The sequence below is a fragment of the Colossoma macropomum genome, unplaced genomic scaffold (assembly GCF_904425465.1).
Source record: "Colossoma macropomum unplaced genomic scaffold, Colossoma_macropomum, whole genome shotgun sequence".
NCBI classification, from domain to species: Eukaryota; Metazoa; Chordata; class Actinopteri; order Characiformes; family Serrasalmidae; genus Colossoma; species Colossoma macropomum.
Window position 1 is genome coordinate 34,333,155 of NW_023494795.1, and position 21,242 is coordinate 34,354,396.

Genomic DNA, 21,242 nt, shown 5'->3' on the forward strand with positions numbered 1-21,242 from the left:
ATATAAACATATCATTTTGCCAGAATGATCAATAAGCTTAATATAAATGTAACGTAAAATGTATTTTTGCTAATAATTGTACAACAATATGTTTGGTGAAATGTAACACATTTTGGGGGTAACAAGCAAACAAAAACACAAAACAAACAAAAAAACTTCTGCTGTTTTTGTTTTAGTCCTGAAGCTGAAAAAGCTTTATCTGGGTTACTGTATTACTGGGTTGTTGCAGATTTTAATATGATGTTGATATTAATATTTTTATAAATAATAAGAAAAATATTAATTGCAGTTAGCTAACTAGTTGGCTTTTTTAATTTAGCTGATGACAGCTTGATTCTTTGTATAAGTTTGCTTTTTAAGGCTTTTTTGTGTTTATGAGTGCCTCAGTTCTCACCAGTCTCCCTGTTCCTGTCATTGAGAAGCACCCCATAGCATGAAATTACCACCACCTTGTTTCACCATAGGGATGGTATCAGCCAGGTAATGTGCGGTGCCTGTTTTTCACCAGACATAGTGCTTGCTGTTCTAGAGTCCTTTACATGCCGTTTAGCAAACTCTAAGCATGCTATTATATGCCTTTTACTCATCTTGTCACTCTGCCACAAGGGTCTGCTTTATGGAGTGCTGCAGAGATGGATGTCCATCCAACAGCTTTGCTGATCTCTGCATAGGACTTTTGGAGATCTTTTACAGTGATCGTGGGTTCTTTCTTCCCACATCCTACCCGAATGTTAAATTTGGCAGGATGGCCAGTCCTAGTATTGTTCAATGTTGTGCCAAGCAGCTTCCATTTCAAAATTATTGAGGCCACAATGGTCCTGGAAACACTCAAATCTTTAGAAATTGTTTTATGTATGAGAAGGCTATAGATATTGCCCTGATCTATGTCTTGCCACCATTTGAAAGTGGTGATCCACAGACAGTCTTGTGTTATGATATCCTGTTGGCTTTTCAGGCTAACTTTTATATCTTTTATATCTTTTTATAACTTTTATAAAATATATTTATTTTTATCTTTTAAAATAGTAAAAAAAGTAGATTATATTGTTGAATATGAAAAGAAAGTTTAAAAGAAATGAAACGTCCACATCAATTGGGTTATATATACTGCAGACATACTTCAAAAGGATTTCCTTACCTTGCAACATCAGCTAATATGCATTCAAACAGCTCTGAAAACCCATGATCTCTTCCCAGCCTTCCCTTTGAAAGTTATATCTGTATACAGTGAACAGTAGATGACATTGCAGAACAAAGAAGAAGACTTATGAAGTGACAACAGCTACGGGAACATTTGGGCTTGTGTGATCTCAGAAACTAAACAGGCCTGGGCTTGGTCAGTGCTTGGCTGGAAGCATTAACAGGTGCTATACACTTTTTGAAGTAACCTGAATTGAATGTCAACTTTAAATATAATGAAAAGTAGATAATGTTGTGGAACTAACAAGAGGACTTAAATAATTTTAAAATAAGTCAGCATCTGTTCAGCTATATATATATATATATATATATATATATATATACACACATGTATATAGTCTGCTGAAATACCTGAAAAGACCTTTATTGCCTGACAGCACCATATGAATAAGCATCTATGAAAGCCCTTAGTCTTGCCTTAATTCAGAAGCTTGGGCTTGGTCAGTGCTTGGATTGAAGACCAACCTGCATTGGGTCATGCTGTAAAGTTTTCTACTTTTATTTTGAAAGTCATCTTGGAACACAATGAAAATTGGTTATATTGTGGAACTAAGGAGGACTGACATTTTAAGTCTTCATCTATTGAGTCATAATAGTATTGCCAAGTGGCTTCTGGGCCAGATTAGTACTGGGATAAAAGGTCATGTTGCATTACCAAGTGCTTTTAAAGTTAAATACTGGTTAAATAGGATTTTTTGGCAGCTAGCTCTTACCAATGACCAAATAGCTCTAGGAGGCCTTGATCTCTTTTGGTTTAAGAAACTAAGCTGGGCTCAGCCTCTTCAGGGACTGGATGGGAACCAAGTTGGTTTCCTAGACTCTTGAAACTTAGTTAGACTTAGCTTTTGTTTTGGTTATGGAACAATCAACCCCGCTCTTTAGCCTAGGGTCTAGGAAAATATAAATATTTATGTATATACATATATATATATATATATATATATATATATATATATATATACACACACATAAAAGGCAGCAATCAACACAAACAACAAGATTAATCTAACAGAGAACAACAAGTATTTCAGAGCCCAAACTGCTGCGGTCGCATGGTGTCTGTCGCTAGGCTAAAACACCCCATGTAGCCGCTGCTTGTTGGTTTGGGCTTTTTCAGCATTGCACCAATGTTGTTTACAAATCATAAGGCATGATCAATTGGATGTCGCGGATTGGATGTAAACCATCCAATACCAAAGCGGAAAATTGGCTACCTGCATCTTTCAGAATAGATTTTAAAATTCTGCTCCTAGTTTTTAAGGCTCTAAGTGACCTAACACCTGCTTATATCACTGAATGTCTGTCTGTTTATGTTCCAGCATGTCATCTTAGATCTGCAGATACTGGACTTCTGCAAATACATTCAGTAAAATACAGAAAATGTGGAGAGGCTTCTTTTGGTTATTGTGCTATACTCTACACTGTGGAACTCAATTCCACCTTTTATTAGACTTTTGTATATGGTGGGTAACTGGGTACTTGTAATGCATTGGGCAGTTTTCACCACCTGCTGGAGCACTTTGCGGTCAGGTGTGGAGCAGTACCACACTGAGATGCAGTTTGTGAGTGTGCTCTCAATAGTACAGCAGTAAAAGTCCACCAGTATCCTAGGACGCAGGTAAGCTTTCTTGAGGCTCCATAGGAAGTAAAGATGTTGTTGCACCTTTTTTGACCATGATGGCGGAGTTTAGGGACCAGGTGAGATGTGGATGTCAAGGAACTTAAACAGCATTCTGTCATTTGAGTTTTGACAGTCCAGTCCAATTCAATGGTGTCCTCCGCTGACCTGTTGGTGTAGGTCCAGTGTAGCAGCTTTCAAAGCTCTTGGAGATGATGGAGGTGAGTGTGACAGGGTGGAAGTCATTCAGAGCTGAAGCAGTCAAATGCTTTGGCACTGGCACAATGGTGGAAGCGAGTTGGAACAACTACCTGGGCCAGCAACAGATTGAAAATGTCCATGAAGACCCCAGCACATGGCCAGGTACTCCATCAGGGCCAGCTGCCTTTCGTGCATTCACCTTGCTCAGAGTGTGACACACTTACAGTTGAAGCTGATGTTACATAGAAACTATTGAAAGTGACTGACAGCAACACAGCTTAGCCAGTTAATTAGTCTTCCTGATGCGCTCGCGGTAGGGTATTTATTGTTGTTTAAGTTGTTGATGCTTGTTTAACATGTGTTAACATGTTGGTTGTGCAACTCTGTGCTGGATTATAGGGCAGTTAGGGAGTGTCTACTATAAAGGAGAGTTGTATGGTTAGAAGTGACCTGTCTGCTTTCTGGCAGTGTCAGCTAGCACTGAGTGGCGATTCTCATTTGCTCCCTGTTCACAATGTTTCCCACGTCTTCTCCTTTTTTGATGCAACAATACCTTACTTCCACAGTGTAATGTACCTTTAAGTGGTTTTCTCTGTCTTTCTGTTTCCTTACAGGCTAAAATTTTCCGCTTTGGGATTGGATGGTTTACATCCCAGTGAAACCATTAACTGTCTATTGACAAAATGTGATTTAATCCATTCTAAAACTGTGCCTGAGAGGCCTACCCAGTACTCAAGATGGTGGAATCTTGAAACTTGTGTACCAAAAGCTGCACCAAGATCCAATAAGACCAGAATAGAAGAATTTTGTTTCTCAGTGCTGAGCCTGAGGTCATTCACAACACGGACCAGTGCTGCCTCAGTGCTATGATTAGAACAAAAACTTGACTGAAACTTCTCATATAGCTTGTTTGATACCAGATCTGCATTTAATTTTTACAAAATGTTTTCTAAGACTTTACTTAAAAAATGAAGGTTTGAAATTGGTCTAAAATTATTTAGTACAGAAGGACCCATGCTACTCTTTTTTAGCAGAGGCTTCACCAAGGCAGTTTTAAAAGCACTTGTTGACAGAGAACAATGAACATGATCAAAAACCATCTTAAGGAGAGAAGTAGGGAAAGGGTCACATGTGGACAAACTTAATTTGTTTATAACATTTGTAAGCTCTAATAACTGATAGCAGAGAAAGATGTCATTACTGATATAGGTGGTTTATCAGGAAGATTCTAGGAACTTGTTTTAGTCAGCCAAGCTACAATCTGTTTTATCAAGTCTATTTTATTTTAAAAATTGTCTATTATTATTATTATTATCTGCACAAAATCTAAAAACAAACATTTCTTATAGGTACCACTAACTTACCTCTTACTCAGACATCATTTGATATGGATAACACTGCTGTAGACTGTTGTTCCACTATCAAATGAGGAGAGTGCGATTGCCTCTTCACCACACTGGGCAGTGTAGACACTCTGTATCACCCGCACTGACAGAACATTGCCATACTAGTTGTTTCACAAGGCAAAGTAGAAAATTGCTCATTCAAAGACCTGTATTGTGAAACAGCATCAGCTAAGTAATCAACAGCTCGTAGACCCCACGACTTTGTTTGATCTCAGAAGAGGAGCGGGGTAGGGCTTTGCAACAGCTAGCATCTTAAAAGCCCTGAGAAGCCTTGGGCTTCTTTAGAAACTTTTGATACTGCTCATGTTCTCTCCTTTCCTTCTGCCCCTCTCCTTCCCTGGAAGATTGTGGAGGAGTTATGGAGAGGAAAGGAGCAGGAGGAACTAAGAAAACGAGCAGTAACAAGGGAAACGAGACAGCTGACCCACTTCAGTGTCATGCTGCTTTTAAGTGGTCTTGATTTTATTGAAAAAACAAGTTTTCCACCAGGAAGCACCACCTGAATGCCCTTGGAAGTTGAAGTCAGGCACATCAAAATTTGCACAAATTGACCAAGTGGTGACATCAGCACTATTTTCATCATTGTAGAAGATAAAAGCGAACAGTCAAACAATGGCTCAAAAGCTCTGAGGACCCTTGATCTTGTCTAATCTCAGAAATGTGGGGCTTGGTCAGTGCTTGGACCCCTTTGTCTGATCTCAAAAACTAAGCAGGGTGGAACTTGGTCTATATTTGAATGCAAGACCACCAGGGATTACCTTACTGGGTGATGTAAGCTTTTCAACCTTTTTTATGAAAGTCATCACTGAATACAGTTAAAAATATGTGATATTATCAAACAAACAAAAAAAGTTAAAATGTTAAAAACAATTCTTCATCTAGGGTTGTATAATGTGGTGAAGGAGTTTGAATAAGCTGGTTTGCTGACAAGTCCTCACTCCCCTGGTCTTCTTTATCTCAGATGCTTAGCAGGATGGGGTGTGGTTGGTGTGTGGAGTCCATCTTGGAGTACCAGTACTTTTTAGCCTTACCTTTATCGTAAAAGTCATCTGTAAATGCAGTCAAAAGTGAAGATTATGGAACATAGTAGAAAACTGTGTCTACTGGGTTATATAATGTGGTGAAATAGTCTCAGTATGCTATTTTGCCAGCCAGTCATCCCTCACAGCCACAGAGCTCTCAGATCTGAGCTTCATACCGCTAAAGAGTGCAGTAAGCAGCACCTGCATTAAATTTGGACACAGTATGACATACTATATCTAACAATATAACAACTGACACAAGTATGGACAAAAGTAGGACTTTAAGATGTTTGCTCATAATGGCTATTCTAGCAACATACTTTTGTCCATTTTTATAAATAAGAGTATGTCAAACAGTGTTAGAAGTCACATAAGCAAGTCTATTTGAGATAACTTACCAATGCAATATGGTTTGAGGTCCTACTGTTTTCAGCTATGCATCACACTGTTGTCTGTCAAAAAAATGTGCTTATGATTTATTGCCCCTATTAGGAACTCTGGGTCTAAGCAGAAGACAAAAATTCATGCTGTTTTTTGGTAAACTAAAATGCTCCAAACCTGAAAAATGCTGCATATATACAATCCACATTTGACGAAGCTTGCTGGTTTGTGTGGGATATTTCTATGAGGTTGTTTTATGGGGTCACTTTAGCACACAGTAGTTTGCATGGGGGGGTAATGGTATTTTGGCTCCTTAATGAGCCTATAATTCGGAAGATCCTTGTGGACGTTTGGAGGGAAAATGTCTGTACGACAAAACATATCAGCTTTGGAACATAGCAGCAATTTTCAAAAATGCAATTAATTTTTCTCATAGAGAAAACAAGACTAGACCTAAGTTTCTAATGTATGCATGATGCCAACTACAGAATGACAATGTCTTGAGAGGCCTAGTTGGCTCAATCAAATTTGAATCAAATTTGATTTAAATATTTCAGGGATTAAAGACATCCTGCTCTGACCTTGATATTGTAGCACCCTCTTCTGGTGAATTACAACAGTCAGAGTTTAATTTTGGAGCACTAATCTTTTCTTTGAACAGCGCTACAATACAATCTGTGAGCCATACTAGTAAAGGATATCACAAATACCAACAGGACATGCCTACATATGACCAGCTGGCAATACAACTACATTTAAAAGAACCTCAAACATAACATTAGCTTTTATTAATTCAAGCAAACTGTTACATTAAACAGTTACATAAGTTACAAGGTGTACACTTTTAGTTCATATTTTGTTTTTTTCTTCATCTTTTTTCTTTTTTTTATTATTTTCCTGGCTGGAACATAGAAACAGCTAATGCTTAGGAACGCAGGCAAAAAGTAGTAACAGCACAGTACATTCATCAACTTAACGACACGTCTATGCAAACCATAAGGCAGAAGAAAGAGAAATGAACTGCAAAGTCTTTTTCAGTTAGAACACGCACAGGTAGATGGCGGGTCATTCATTCGCTGATGACCGGCGGGTGGCGACAAACTTAAATCGTAGAAATGATAAATTGTGATGGTCCATCTGTTTTGTTCAATACTGTTTTCAAACACGATGCTCCTCATTATTATCACTAAGCACTGGGACAGCAAGGACATATCTGTGTCTTCTTCTGTAGTGTTTTTTTCTGCTGTAGTGCTAGACATCTATGCCTCGATGGGTAGGCCAGAACAGTGTTTCTAGAGCCCTGATAAAGCACAGCAGTTCATGCCTCTCACAGGCTTCATTTTAACACTTACTATTTATCTTATGCCCAAGAATTTTCAAATCTTTACAACAAACAAGAATCTCCACTTTTTTTCTTATTACAATCATTACAATAACATGATATCACATATTCCTCAAAGATATGAAAAAAGATTTGCGTCCGATTTTTATTTTATGAACCATCACGCTGATTTTCAAGGTATGTGCCTTGGTCCATACAGGCATTTACTGGCCTATTTAAGATATGAAATGTGTTTCCTTGTCATGTAAAATACAACAAAATTAAAAAAATGCCACTCCAGTTTTGTTTACAACCAGAAGGTGGCAGCATTGCCTTAGAATTCAATAAGGTGCTCCTCACCGCCCCTTTACGTAACGCTTCATACGAATAAACAATGAGACAGTGAATCTTTGTCCCCCCTTTAAAATGAGCTACAAGATAAAAAACAGCTGGGTTATTTTCATTCATTAATCCTACAAGAACAGTTAAAAAAATTTGAGAATGGCAACATAGATTGAATTATATAGTGTAGCAAAGCATTCAGAAAAAAGACGACCGCAGTCAGGAAGTCTCCCAAACGTACCACAGAGAACCATGGAGGAGGGACACAAAGAGTTAAATGAGACACATCTGTTAAATGGGAATTTCTTTCTCCTTCCCTGCTTAACATCCCCCACTTCTCTTTCACATTCTCCTCTCTCACTCCATCCAGTCAACCTCATCGAATTCCGAGTCATCTTCCGAGTCGCTGTACTCCACGGCAATGCGTCGAGACAGGATAGTGGCTACATCATTGCCCACACGCTCGTGCTTGGCCTCCTGTTCCCTTTGCTCCTCTACCTTCCTCAGCTGGATACCTGCAAGAGAGCGAGAGAAAAGAGAGATCACTCAAGACGTGGTCTGTGTAATGTTGCATCGGACAGTCCCAGTTACCTCATGAAGTACGAAAACTGTCACATGGCCACATCGTAACTACCAGCTGTTTGCATTCATATGGTCATCAACAACCGGTAAATTCATCATGTCAACAACACATACCCACTGAGATCAATCAATGCCACTGCATTACTGTGGTATCAGAGAATTTACTGGCTGAAGATACAAGAGGTGTAGTAAATAACAAACGCTACATGAACTACTCATTGCCCATTTTATCTGGCACAGCGACCATATACACCGAGGAGTTTATGTGGTATGATCAATCACAGATGAAACGAATTATGTTGATTATCTCATAATGCTGATGGTAAGCATACTGTTGGTTCTTGTAGTTGACGTGTTGGATGCAAGAAAAAATGGGCAGGCGTGAGGACCTAAACGCGACTTGGACAGGCAAACTATTACAGCCCCACAAAATGACAAGGCTCGTCAGCAGTGGTGCAGGAACAGACAAACCCTGAACAGGTGACAGGATGTTGGGCGCCCAAGTCTCATTGACGTGAGAGGGCAGAGAAGGCTATCCCATGTGGTCTAAACCAACAGAAGGGCCACTGTGGCACAAAGCAGAAATTTTTAATGATGGTTATATAGAAGGTATGTGTCACAACACACAGAGCTGCAGACTGGTCAGAGTGCCCATGCTAACCCCTGTCCACTGTCAAAAGCGTATACAATGGGAACTAGATCTTGGAGCAATGGAAGAACACTGCCTGATCCAATGAGTCCCATTTTCTTTTACATCATGTGGGCAGCCAGGTACTTGTGCACCATTTACCTGGGGAAGTGATCGCACCAGGAAGCACTGTCGGAAGAAGACAAGACAGTGGATGGAGTCTGATGCAATGTTCTGCTGGGAAATTTATCAGCCATCCTCTGCTCCGTCCAGCAATAGAAAGGGACCACCACAGTACCACGAACCAGACATTATTTGGGTGGCAGTGACAGTAACACTATAGTGGCATGGTAGTGTATGTTGCACTGGTTAATGTATCAGGTATATCAGTGTTACTGAGATTTTCAAACACCTCTGTATCTCTGCTGGATTGAGAATATTCCACCAACCCAAAATATCCAGCTAACAGCATCCTGTGATCAGGAACTGACCACTGATGAAGGGTTACAGGATGACCAGCACAAATTGCGCATGGAAACAGATTAGCTGTAGTCTCTAACTGTATACCTACAAAGTGTACCAACAAAGTAGGTTTAAAACCCCCAGCAATGCTGCTGTGCAGTCAGACTAGTGCAGCACACTAACACGCCAAGAGCTTTTTTAGTATCTCTGCTGTGCTGAGAATGATCCACCAGCCAGATCCTGTGCTGGTCTCTTTCTGTTGCTGGACAGGGTAGATGAGGAGCTACAGTAACCCACCAACCTACATCTATGTAGGTTCACCTGATAAAATGGCCAGTGAGTTTGAGTTCTTTGTGGTGCTTTATTTTGTAGACTGAGGTTACAGCAAACCTGTCTGGATTTACCACTTTGTTAGCCATGTGTGAGTAACTTCCTCGTGGTAAACTTGCAAATTCACCATCCGAACATACAACAACAATCCACTACGTAAGCTCAAAAGAGAGTTCACAATGAGGACTGGCTAAGCTCCTACCTTTACGAATGGCTTCTAATAGGACGCTGCGTGCATCGCTGATAGGCGGCAGGTTGGCAGGATGCCTCTTGACCTCGTGACCCGAGTGAGTAGGAGGAGACGAAACTGCTCCAGGGAAGGAAGGCACAGGGGGTGGGCCTGCAGGTGGACAGGGGGAGGAGCTCCTGGCCCCTGGGAGGGGCAGAGGAGGAGGAGGTGGAGGAGGGGGTAAAACAGTCCCATCTCCCATACCAGGGGGCAGAGCTTTATCCTGCTGTAGGCGCGCTGGAGAGGAATGAAGGGGCGGAGCCACAGGAGGAGGTGCAGGGTGTAACACACCAGGGGCGATCTGAAGGGGTGCTGGAGGAGGGGGTATAGCTGGGGGCTGCTGAGAGGGTAGTGGTGGGATTGGGGGCGGCGGTGTGCCCCGCATGCTGGACCCTGAGAGGGTGGATGGGAGAGGAGGTGGAGGCGGAGGTAATGGGGGAGGTGGAGGGGGCGGGGCATTGGGGTTAAGGAAGATAGGAGTGCGGGCTGGAGACTGAGGACGACTGTCTGAGAAACCTGAACTGGAGCTGAAAGAGAGGGAGAGAAAGACAATCAGTGCGTTGCTAAGTCAGCACTTTAAATGTTTCTACAAGATGACTTTATTGATTCTTGGGTATCTGTCCACCTGCATCACTGTTCCAAACACAGCTTGACTGTGTGTAGATGAACCTCAGAGAACACACACACATACCAATTACATAAAACGGACAGTCCTGCTATTGATCTAATGACATTACTTGTCCCAGCTATGTTCTATACGCTTGTAACTCAACTCAGCATTTCTGAGACTGAAGAGGGCTTTAAAGGACTGCAGTATTTGCATTAAGGGTATGAGGCTGCCACTAGTGATGCTACCATTGTATCAAAAATAATGCCAAATATATGCATCAGTAACATACTGTCCAAAGACTTAAGCAAGATTAGTTTTAGCACAGGAGGTTCTGTAAATTTGAGGGATCTGACTGGCTGATTTATACAGGATAAAATACCAGTGTAATGTGAAACTACCACAAATAGCCCAGAAGTTTATACTGAGGGTTGGGAGGGTTACTTTAAAATGTATTGCAATACAGATCACAGTTACCTGTAAAGCTGGGTCAATTTAAGCAAATTTGTAAATTAACTAACAAACAGCAGAATGTCTTTAAATAAAAAAGTATCCTTTACTCCTCAAAAAAGGCAAAAGGTGCCACTGGGTAGGCTTTTTTCCATTTTGGAAAAGCAAAAGCAACATGGAGAATTTCACCCTCTCGTTCAGAAGTTGGATCTCCTGGGAGTATTTTGGCACAAAGCCTCAACGTCTTGCCTATTCTGAGCTGTTTTTGAGAATGCAGATCATACGAGATGAAGCAGAGGACAAATCTTTTGACATTTGTTACAAGTTGCTTAAACATAACCAACCAGTCAGCAACCATACAGCACACAGGTAAGTTACTGGCTGAGTGGGCTCATGTTGCCTGCCAAAGTTCACAAAACTTGAACAGGGAGGTGAATAAAATAAAGTTGCATTTTCACCTCCAAAAAATCATGTTTGGTGTGCAAGAGTGGTTTTAAGGTAACCCTGCTAGTAATCACTCTATTGCCTTTTCAATACAGATTCCATTTTTGTATCCTGATTAAGTAATGTCGTTATATTCTGTTAGTACCCAAGTCATCACATTCAATCACAGTGTCTATTAGTAGGTTTTGTTACTACATTACCATGACTTTATCCAAACAGAATAAAAAACTTACAAAAGCTAATTCTCCCTATAATTATTACCTATCAGACATGTGGTCATTTGAGATTCATACTCAGTTAGAATCATATTGCCAGCACTTGCTTAAATTACAGTGCCTCCCTATGTAAACTAATCCAGCTCAAACAAGACTTAAGAGGAAGTTGAAAACTCAGGTCAAATGACTAAAATTTGACTAAAACTAAAATTTATTTCAGTCTTAAAGCTGAAAATGATGGCATAAACACCTGCTGCTACTCAGGTGTGAAAAAAATTTTCATGCAGTATGCATGTTACAGTATTCACAATCTTGTATTCTGTTCCTGAAGCCTGGCGCAAACAAACATGTTCGTATCAGCAACAATGTGAAAAGGACTAAAAGGCTCAGGCGTTAAAGAGAGTTGTGAAATGTACTGATGGAGTGCGAGAGAAAACCCAAGTCAGGTGTTTTTGCTGTTTTTTTTGTTTTTTTTCTCCTCGGAACTATAAATAAAACAAGAAAACACACACACACACACACACACACACACACACACACACACACACACACACACACGCACACACACACACACACACACACAGCAGGGTGGAGCAGGGGTTATTACTCATGTGTTTTGAACTAGGTCACCCCTGCTACAAAGCCAAGAGAAATGCTAACTCATGAAGAGAGAAATGCCTCAGAGTAAAAAGTCAAACAAACCCAAACAAAGAATGAAAAAAATAAGAAAGGCAGACTAGAAGAGCAAAGCAGCAGGTATTATAACACACAATTTTGTATTATTATCTTTATGGAGGGTTCTACTAAACTATATATTACTGCAAGTAAACACTGCTATGTCTTTACCCAAGCTTAAGCTCAGAAACCAAAATAAAATCTTTTTTTTAAAAAAAAAAAAAGCTGCATGTTGTGTAAAAAGAAACATTATTCTTAAAGGAGACCAACATAATGCCTACACAATGTAGAATACCTTCATATCAGTGTGAGAACAAGTTTCCCATGGCGTGAGTCATCACTCATGTTACCTACAGCGCGTTATTTAGCATGATGTATTTCTCTTTTGCTAAGTGCTGTGTGTGCGTGTGCTGGTGACTCACTGAGGCATACTGACTATGGGTCTTGTATGTCCTCACTTAATGAATAAGATTTTTTATGTCTCTGAATTGAGTGCAAATCTGTGTGTGTGGTAGAGGTCTGCTACCTGACCTGAGCCTAAAGAAGCTCCACAAAATAACGAGTTTCGGGCCAGGTTCTAGCCCCTTGTTTACATAAATATCGGGTTTAGGACGGGCTCAGGTTTATATATTCTAAATAGCAGTGATGAATCATGACTGTTAGCGCTAGGTCTTCAATTTAGGCCATTCATTTCAGAACTTGCTCAAAAAAAGGGAAAAACACCTCTATGTAAAAGCTAATTTCTGATAGCACCCTTATGGGATTTCCAAAGTATTTTAGCGCTAAGTTAACAGCGATTCCTGTGAACATTTTTGGCCATTCTAAATTAAACATGGACATTTGAAGCTTGTAAAAGACACTGCGTGTTTTATTTGAAGCTTGTAACGGACATATTAGCATGTATTTTACCTTGTAGCAGTTTGCCTAAAGTGATGTTTTCTTCTCACAAAATTGTTCCCACCCATTGGAAATCTAAACCTGATTGGCTGATTCCACTATGTGTACCTAATTATGTTTGTCTTTAATCTGACACTTGAGGACTTCAGTTCAGCTCCTAAAGGCCTAACCAATGGGAGAGCTTGCATAGCTGTATGTAAACTGTAAAAAAATAGTCAATACCAAAAATGTCAAATGCATCTAAAAATATATACTGCATTTTCACACTGCTGTTGTTCATTCACAGAAATAGAATATATATTTACAAAAACAAATTATCAGCTTTATTTCAGACATTTCTGTTCACTGTTATTATTATGGTAAAATACTGTATGTCAAAAAAACTAGTTGAACTAGTATTGAGTTACAGTAAAATGCAGTATTCTTTATAAATTAAACGACTGTAATTTTACAGATTTTTACCATCTTTGAGAAACCAACAGCTGTAAACTTGTAATTAACAGGTTTTGGAACCGCAGCTACTGTCCTTTTCACAGTTTTACAAAATATACATAGATACTGCAAAAGTGGGTGATTTTGCCCCTCAATAAAACCATGGATGATGAGAGGGATGTGTTGGGTTGTTGAAAAGGTCACAGCCGCTCTTTCCCAAAGTTTGTTCAGCATTTCTGCAGTAGAAGCAGAAGTGAGAGGAACTATAGCATAGCAGGAATAACAGTTCATGCTGTTCTCTTCCAGGTATGATCAGCAATTCCACCAAAATGTGGACGTGTAAAATACTACTTTATCCCAGCATGGCTTTTTCAGTCGCTTAACTAAAGCACATAGTAACAAAGCAATGTGCTGTAAAACCATGTCTGCCTCTGTTAGAGTGTGCAGGTGGGTGTCAGGTTCAGACTTCAAATTTAGCAGTACCAGTTGGGCCTGGTTGGATCTCAAAGTCACAGACCTCTAATGTGTGTGGGCATGCTTGTGTGCACATATGCGTGCAATAGCAAAGACTGATTTGACTTGGTAGTGTACACCTAAGTCTTATTTGCATATTTGCAAGGTATGCTGGATGACAGATGCTGGTGAGATGTTTGGGAGGTGTGAGTGTGATTACATGTGTGTTTCTTAAAGGGTGTAAAACTATGTGTAACTATATACTTTTTTTACTTGTGGGATGTGTCTGTGTGTAGCTTACAGCTGTAATCTGGTCTGAAATTTGGGTTTGAAACTGAATATGCCCCAAAAGCTTTTTATTCAAGCCCAACCTGACCTGACCCACATCATGAAGTTTTGCGTCCGAAACTGACCCAGGCTCAAAATATTCCATCCAAAACTGACCCAAACCAGCCCATCCTAACCAAAAAGAAGAGAGTGCTGGTTAAATTACGATGTAGCGTCAATAATATTCATCATTAGATCATCGATAAATTATTATCTGAAATACTATTATATAATGAAACCAGCTGCCCAAAATCACACTTAAATTCTGATAATGTATCCATCAAGCAATGCTCTTGCAAAACATACACTGTCAGGTACAAAGTGAAGGGGATTCAAATAACTCCAGTTTGAGTGTCACAACAAGAAGTTACCAGCTGATCCCAAACATGCTTCATCTGTGTCATTTAAATCAAAACTTAATTAATTAGCTTTTGGGAACACCTAAATGTACCAAAAAGAGTATGTATGTAAGTATGTAATTATGTGTGTGCATTAGAGAAGTGGACAGTGGTGGTAGGTGGAGTTTGTTGCTTGTTGCATATAGCACTTTGTACAGCACTTTGTTCAACACGTTTTAAATGTGCTTTATAAATAACATTTACTTACTTACTGAATATAAACGTACTTTTGACTGCACTAAACTGTACTCTCCTGAATCGATTAACTGTTTTATGTCCTACACATCTATTTCCTCACAAGCGTGGGCCTTGTGGACCTCAGTGCTAAATTCTGGCAACAACATGAGTGGGTGATTCCAGCATGCCAGATTAAAAACTGTTTCACGGTAAAGATGGTAGAAAGAAAGAATACAGCTGACACACAGCTGAGGAAATACACGGCAAAATCTACTGAAAGTGTAAAACCAAAGCAGGGAGAAATGCAGGGCGAAATCTGTTAAAATCAGGGTAGATATCCGGTCCAACCTGAGCCCAACACATATTTGGGAAATGACATCTGAACCTGACTGAACCGAACAGAAACTGAGTGGTTTTGGACAAATATTTAAATCTGTAAAGTAGCTGACTGTTGAGGCTGGTTTATTTGTGATGTTAAAGGCTGTGTGTGTGTACCTGATGGCTGAGGCTGGTTTGATGTCTGACGGGTGTGAGGGTGGGGGTGGTGGGGGCTCGTGTGGCCGGCCATACATGCGGTCTCCTGTCCGGTTCAGCAGCTCATTCATCTGAGAGTATGGAAGAGCGGCCAGAGAGTATGGACCATCCAGATGTTCCATGTACATTTGCCTGAACAGAGTGAAGCAGGAAGGAAAAAGAAGGTTTATAATAATTCCTTATTTCAAACCCACACTAAATATAGCACACAAGCACACACACACCACGCCTGTCGGATAGAAGTGTATAAAGCCCCCCAGCATTGTTCAAGTTCTATGGATTGTTGGAGCATCCACCAATACCTTTGGGATGAGTTTCAGTTGCATTATGATCCAGAACTAATCATCCAACATCAGAACCTGACCTTGCTAAGGCTCTTGTGACTGAATGCAATCAAATCTTCACACCAATGATCCAACATCTAGAGTAAAGCCTTCCCTGAAAAGTAGAGCCTGTATGGCAGCAAATGGGGCAAACTCCCTCTACTATTACTCCAGATAAGCAGGTGTGTACACATGTTTGGCTTTTTTGTCCCCAAGTATACAATCCTATGGGGTCATTTCTAGTGAATTACAGTAGAGGCCAAATAAAACAATTTATCTCAGCATTTTTTTTTCAGAATCTTTTTACTTTACTTCCAGGGAGAGAATCATAACTTTTTAAGCTTAACAAAATAGAACTTCTTGGGTTCATTGATCATGTGCTGGACGGGAGGCATGTTTCCTTTTACAAAGAGTGACACGTTTAGCCAGTAGGTGGTAGAGGTAATAACATGCTGAATAACATGCTAAATCACACTTAAGGGCTTGCTAAAGTGTATCATATATATCATATAGATATATTAGTCCAATAGTTTGTGTGCACGTCCAGAACATACGAGCAGTTCTTTTTTCAGTTATAACAAAAAATTGTAATTTTAGAATAAGTACAAATAAACACTAAGAATGTAAAAGTAACAAGGTTTTTTTCATCTCCAAAACAGTAACTTTACAGGAGAAGGCAAAAATGTTCTTCACTTTTAACGTAAGTTAACAGAAAGAGGTTTTATTGCAGGTGATCCTGTAGAATTTCTGTCACTCCATTCATCATCATTCATCATCAGCCACTGTGTTCAAATGATTTAGAAAAAAAAAATCAACAACAATAGAAACACGTTTTTTTGGACAGCGATGATGTATATTTTGTTCTCATGATTTATCTTTTTCTTAATACAACGCAGATGTTTTGATTCCATAACGAGATTAAAATGAAGTGCTCATACACACACCTGGGGTCATGGTAGGATACTGCGCCATTGGTGGTCTCTTTGTGTTTCTCGTCTGTGTCGTCCTCTGCAAGCTCCGCCCCCAAAGCCAGTTTCTGCCACTCCTTCTTGCGATCATGAGGAGCTCGCGGAACCTTCTCTGGTTCTACAGGGCGATCTATGTTCTTAAGCTAAAAGGAGAGAAACAGTATGCAATTTTTACTGAGGGATTACAGAGTTTATATGAAAATGATTATTACATTTGGTCACATTTACTGTCAAACACATAAAATCTGGAAGTTTAGTACCGCAGAAAGCCAAATGAAGAGATCTTAGTTATAAATGGAGAGAGCAGAGCAAAAGATGGAGAGTTAGGTGGGCAGAAATAGAGAATATGTTAGATGTGTAGATCTACAATGTGTACACTACCAAATGTGAAATAACCATCTGAATGCTATTCATGTGTACAAACATATATGCAATATTGTATTTTATTGTATTATAGTATTATTTTACAGTTACCCATTCACTCATTTACACTCACGGCATTAACAGTACTGGGCAAAAGTCAGCAACCCTCCCTTTCGCTTACCTAAACTCCAGTCAAGATGGCCATTACTGAGTCCAGTCAAGAAGCCATTACTTACAAGTTATTCTTTTTTTTTCTCAGTGAGACTTCTTGACAGCTACACATTCTTTCAGATGCACAGCATTGAGTTGTTCTATCTCAGTGGAAGGTTGAACAGAAACACCTGTGGATTTTTTCAGATCTGAAGCAAGAGTTGATTTTCATCTCTTTTTTCCATATTTGGAAACCCATTTTTCCACTTTTTTCCTTTAACTTTCCCATTCCTTACATAAGAAAATTATCTTATATCTAATCTTCTCAGAGATAAACTTTAAACTCTAAAACAAATTCGCAAGGAAGCTAAAGTGAGTTTGGGTAGTTGCTTGTGTGATTGTTAGTGTCTCTTTAAAATGGAATATCATGTCAGTGAGAGCTTCGGGAACAGCTTTTGTTGAGAGGACACAGCTGTACCTTATTGACTTTCAGACTGGAGGGATGGAAGAGATAAAGTAGAAGTAGGTGCACATTTAAAGAAGTAGGTACAACTTAAATAGTGATAGATTTGATGCTATGCTTAGTGTTAGTGGCTTTTGTGTCATTTTTTATTATATAGAGTTTTGTGGATACAGTTTTTTAGGGCCCTGAGAAAATAAGATTTAAAAAGCTAAAAAAACACAAATATTACTATAAATACAAAGAACATTAATACAATAAAAAGTGATTTTGCGTATACAAATATGTTCGTTTAACCATTTCCAAATGCCTGGTACTACTTGTGGTTATCATCCAATACCATTAAATAGTTTGGCCAGTCAGTGCTTCATTATGTTAAATGCAGTGTGCTGGTGATGGAGCTGGCTTACTGTTGATAATTGGCAGTTTTATTAATGTAATTCGTCTGGTAATGTTTCATCATGTGAATAAAGTTTCAAATCTCCAAATATTCCGATAACAAAATCTTGCAAATTTGACTACAAAGTACCTATGCAATTTTCAGCTGCAGTCTATGAGTATAACATAATGCCACGAAACACATGCACAAACCAGTACAACACTGATGCTGAGCTTATCACTTGTGAACTGAACACTACTGAGGACACTGTTCAGTTCCACTATCCCTCAAAAGAGCTTAACACTGAAATAAATCAACTGGCTCATCACAGTGATTTATCAGTCTACTCAGGCTTTAGCAGGAACTTAATTTTTTTTTTTTTTGTTGAGTTCCTCTTTAGAATCTAAAGAGTATGTTTGAAACACATGCCCTGATTTTAAAATACTTAGTAAACAAGCACTTATGGTCTTTCTTTAAAAGATTATATGTTTTTTATTTAGTGGAAAAGTATCCTAAAAGTACTCTCCTAAAAATTTACTAGGACCACAAAGCAACTATATTCTGAATACTGTCTTTTCAGCATGTAATGTGGACTGAAAATAGATAATTAATTTTTTGTATTCTGAATATGTATTCCCAAGGTTTGTATTCCGCTACATCCCAGCATAGTTTTTTTTGCATTTATTCTAATGATACATTGTGTTTTTACAAGCAGAAACACACTTATTGATACTATAAGTGGTTTTAAATAATGTGCTTAGGTGCTTTAGTTTTGCACAGTACTGTATACGTGTCCTGCTATTTTCCAGATGAAATGAAAAATGAATCACTTTTACTTTATGGCCATGTTGAGTGGAAATTAAATAAACAAAAGGGTGGTCTCTGACAGTACTGTACGTCCACAGATGTTTATTATAGGAATCCATTTCCTGTGCTGCACGTTTATGTACGTTTGCAAGCCCGCACACACACAGAACTTCAGGTGTGCCCTTTTCCCCACTACATCTTTATTTTTCCTCCCAGACAGTGCTTTCATAATCTGTCGTGTAAGCGCTACCTGTGAGCTGAGGTAAAACACTCGCCCACACACACACACACACATTTGTGCACACATGTATAGTGAGACGAAAGTCATCCATACATTAGGAGATCAAGCAGTTTCAGGTGAGCAGCCAGCTCTGCAAACGCACACCACAGAATGCTTGACAGCATAGCAATACACACACATATGGCAAAATACAGGAAACAAATCAATCTGTATGGCTCTGTTTCAGTGAGTCTGTTCGGGATATGCCCTGAAAACACAGACCTCTGTCCTAGCTCAGCTTTTTTGACTACCTGAATGGGAAATTTGGGGACACCTTACCTTCTTTTGAAAATTTCAGTGAAATGCTGCGTTTACATGTTGGCGGTAAGTGGTCTTCTGAGAACGGAAGATGAGAATGTAAATTTACTGGGTGTAAAAGTGGAAGAAGGAGGGGTTTCAGGCATGTTCCTCCCCCCAAACTTTGGTTATAACATAACTACATTAAAAAACTGTGCATCAACAGATGGGCCATAGTCTACACCTGAACACCAGCAAGGTGGGCCTACAAGGCAATAAATAAAGTTCTAATAAAGTTCTCTTTTTTTCAAACCGTTGTTAAAGGCACAATTTAGACATCTTTTGGCCCAAAAGTGGTTTAAACACTTGAAATTTGAGTGCTTGCAGGATTTAGCATTATTCTCACTATTCTCACTTTGTTTGGTTCAGTAGTTTTGCAAAGAAAATGGCAACATCTAAACAGCTTTATATTTAATATGCAAAGTTATGGTAAACAGAAAAAAGAACTGTTAGGTGTCCCCAAACTTCTGATGGACAGTTTACAGAGGTGTTTGATTTATCCATCTCTTCACTTGTTAAATGACTTCTTGACTCTCATCTTGACTTTCAGTACTGTAACTGACCCAGGGGAAGGATTCTCAGAGAAACTCATTCAAACCGTCAGTGTAAAGGTCATCAGTATGCTTAACATTCTTAAGAAGGATAGAACAGCCCCGGATTAGAAGGTTTTCTAGGACAGCCTTCATACATGAAAAACACTTCAAATACTTCACAGTAATTTGGCAATTTGCTTTTCTGAAAAGCTGATCAAATCCTACATAATAGTGAATATAATAGCCATAGATTCCTTTGTTCCCCGATGATGAGTTTAAGTCTTACTGGTTAGTTAATACAAGTTCTACATGTGTACTATTGTTTTTCAAAGTTTTCTAATTCACATACCTGCCCTGGGAGGTCTAAATACTTATAGACCTGATCATACAAGTGGGGGTCCTGTAACTACAAGAACAAAATAAAAAGAGAAGCACCAAAGGCACAATTTTAATACAGCACAACACAGCAAAAGCACAAAATAGAGCACTGAAGCATTGTTTACCAAAACCTCAAGCTAAATGATGGGTTCACATTGTCAAACAAGAGCAAAAGAGACGAGCAAAAATAAAAAAAAAAATAGCTAAAATAACAGAAGGAAAGTGCAGGTTAACAGAATGTGTAATGACAAAAAGACTTAAAATGTAAACAAAATGAAACATATTTAAATGCAAAATTAAACATAATTCAATTAAAGAGGCAAATAAATGTTCAACACAACACAAAAGAGGCAGAACACAAACCTGCAAAACACAACAGAGAACACAGTTTAACAATTAAAAATAACAGGAACAAAGACAATATAAAATATGTGGCATGCAACAATTTTCTCTAAAATAAATGACAAACACTACCATTCAAAAGTTTGAAATCAATGTTTTCGGTAAAATAAACCAATTTTGTGACAGAAAAAAGTATAAATTCTGTCTAATATGTTTCAAATAGTAATTAGAAAAGGCTGTTAATTTTAAGAAATGTAAGATGTGTCCAGAATATTGAGCAGGGTTGTAGATGATTCTGGAGCTGTATAACATCCAGAATGAAGTTAAATGTTATATCCAGCATGGATATTAAATGGAAATCATGCACTGCTTATTTCAGAAATGGGGCAAAAAAGCTGACAAAAATGACTGTAAACATGTAATTTCAGCATGTGATTTATTATTTGATTTGTATAATAATTCGTTGATTGCACAATGCCTTCAGTGTTGAATAAAATAGGTAAAATTACCTTTTGCTGTCTACATTATAATTTTTAAATATACGTTGTACTTTATTATTGTATCTGGCCCAGCATGGTGGTGGGATGGCAACGGGAAGGCAATATTTATATCTGTTTCTCTGCATACTTTG

The 21,242-nt window shown here is 38.9% G+C and overlaps 1 protein-coding gene across 2 annotated transcripts in view; it reads right to left on the reverse strand.

Annotated features, from left to right (window-relative positions):
* Positions 1 to 6,585: 6,585 nt before the first annotated feature.
* Positions 6,586 to 21,242, reverse strand: part of wasf1 (WASP family member 1) — a 110,425-nt gene continuing 95,768 nt past the window's right edge. The window contains exons 6-10 of one of the 2 annotated variants that reach the window (XM_036582296.1): positions 20,241 to 20,297; positions 16,599 to 16,765; positions 15,293 to 15,463; positions 9,696 to 10,249; positions 6,586 to 8,006 (exon numbers count right to left, since the gene is read on the reverse strand). In XM_036582296.1, the coding sequence (XP_036438189.1) occupies positions 7,849 to 8,006; positions 9,696 to 10,249; positions 15,293 to 15,463; positions 16,599 to 16,765; positions 20,241 to 20,297 (1,107 nt within the window). In that variant the 3' untranslated portion in view covers positions 6,586 to 7,848. The remainder of the gene's footprint in view (positions 8,007 to 9,695; positions 10,250 to 15,292; positions 15,464 to 16,598; positions 16,766 to 20,240; positions 20,298 to 21,242) is intronic. The other variant, XM_036582297.1, reaches the window with a different exon arrangement.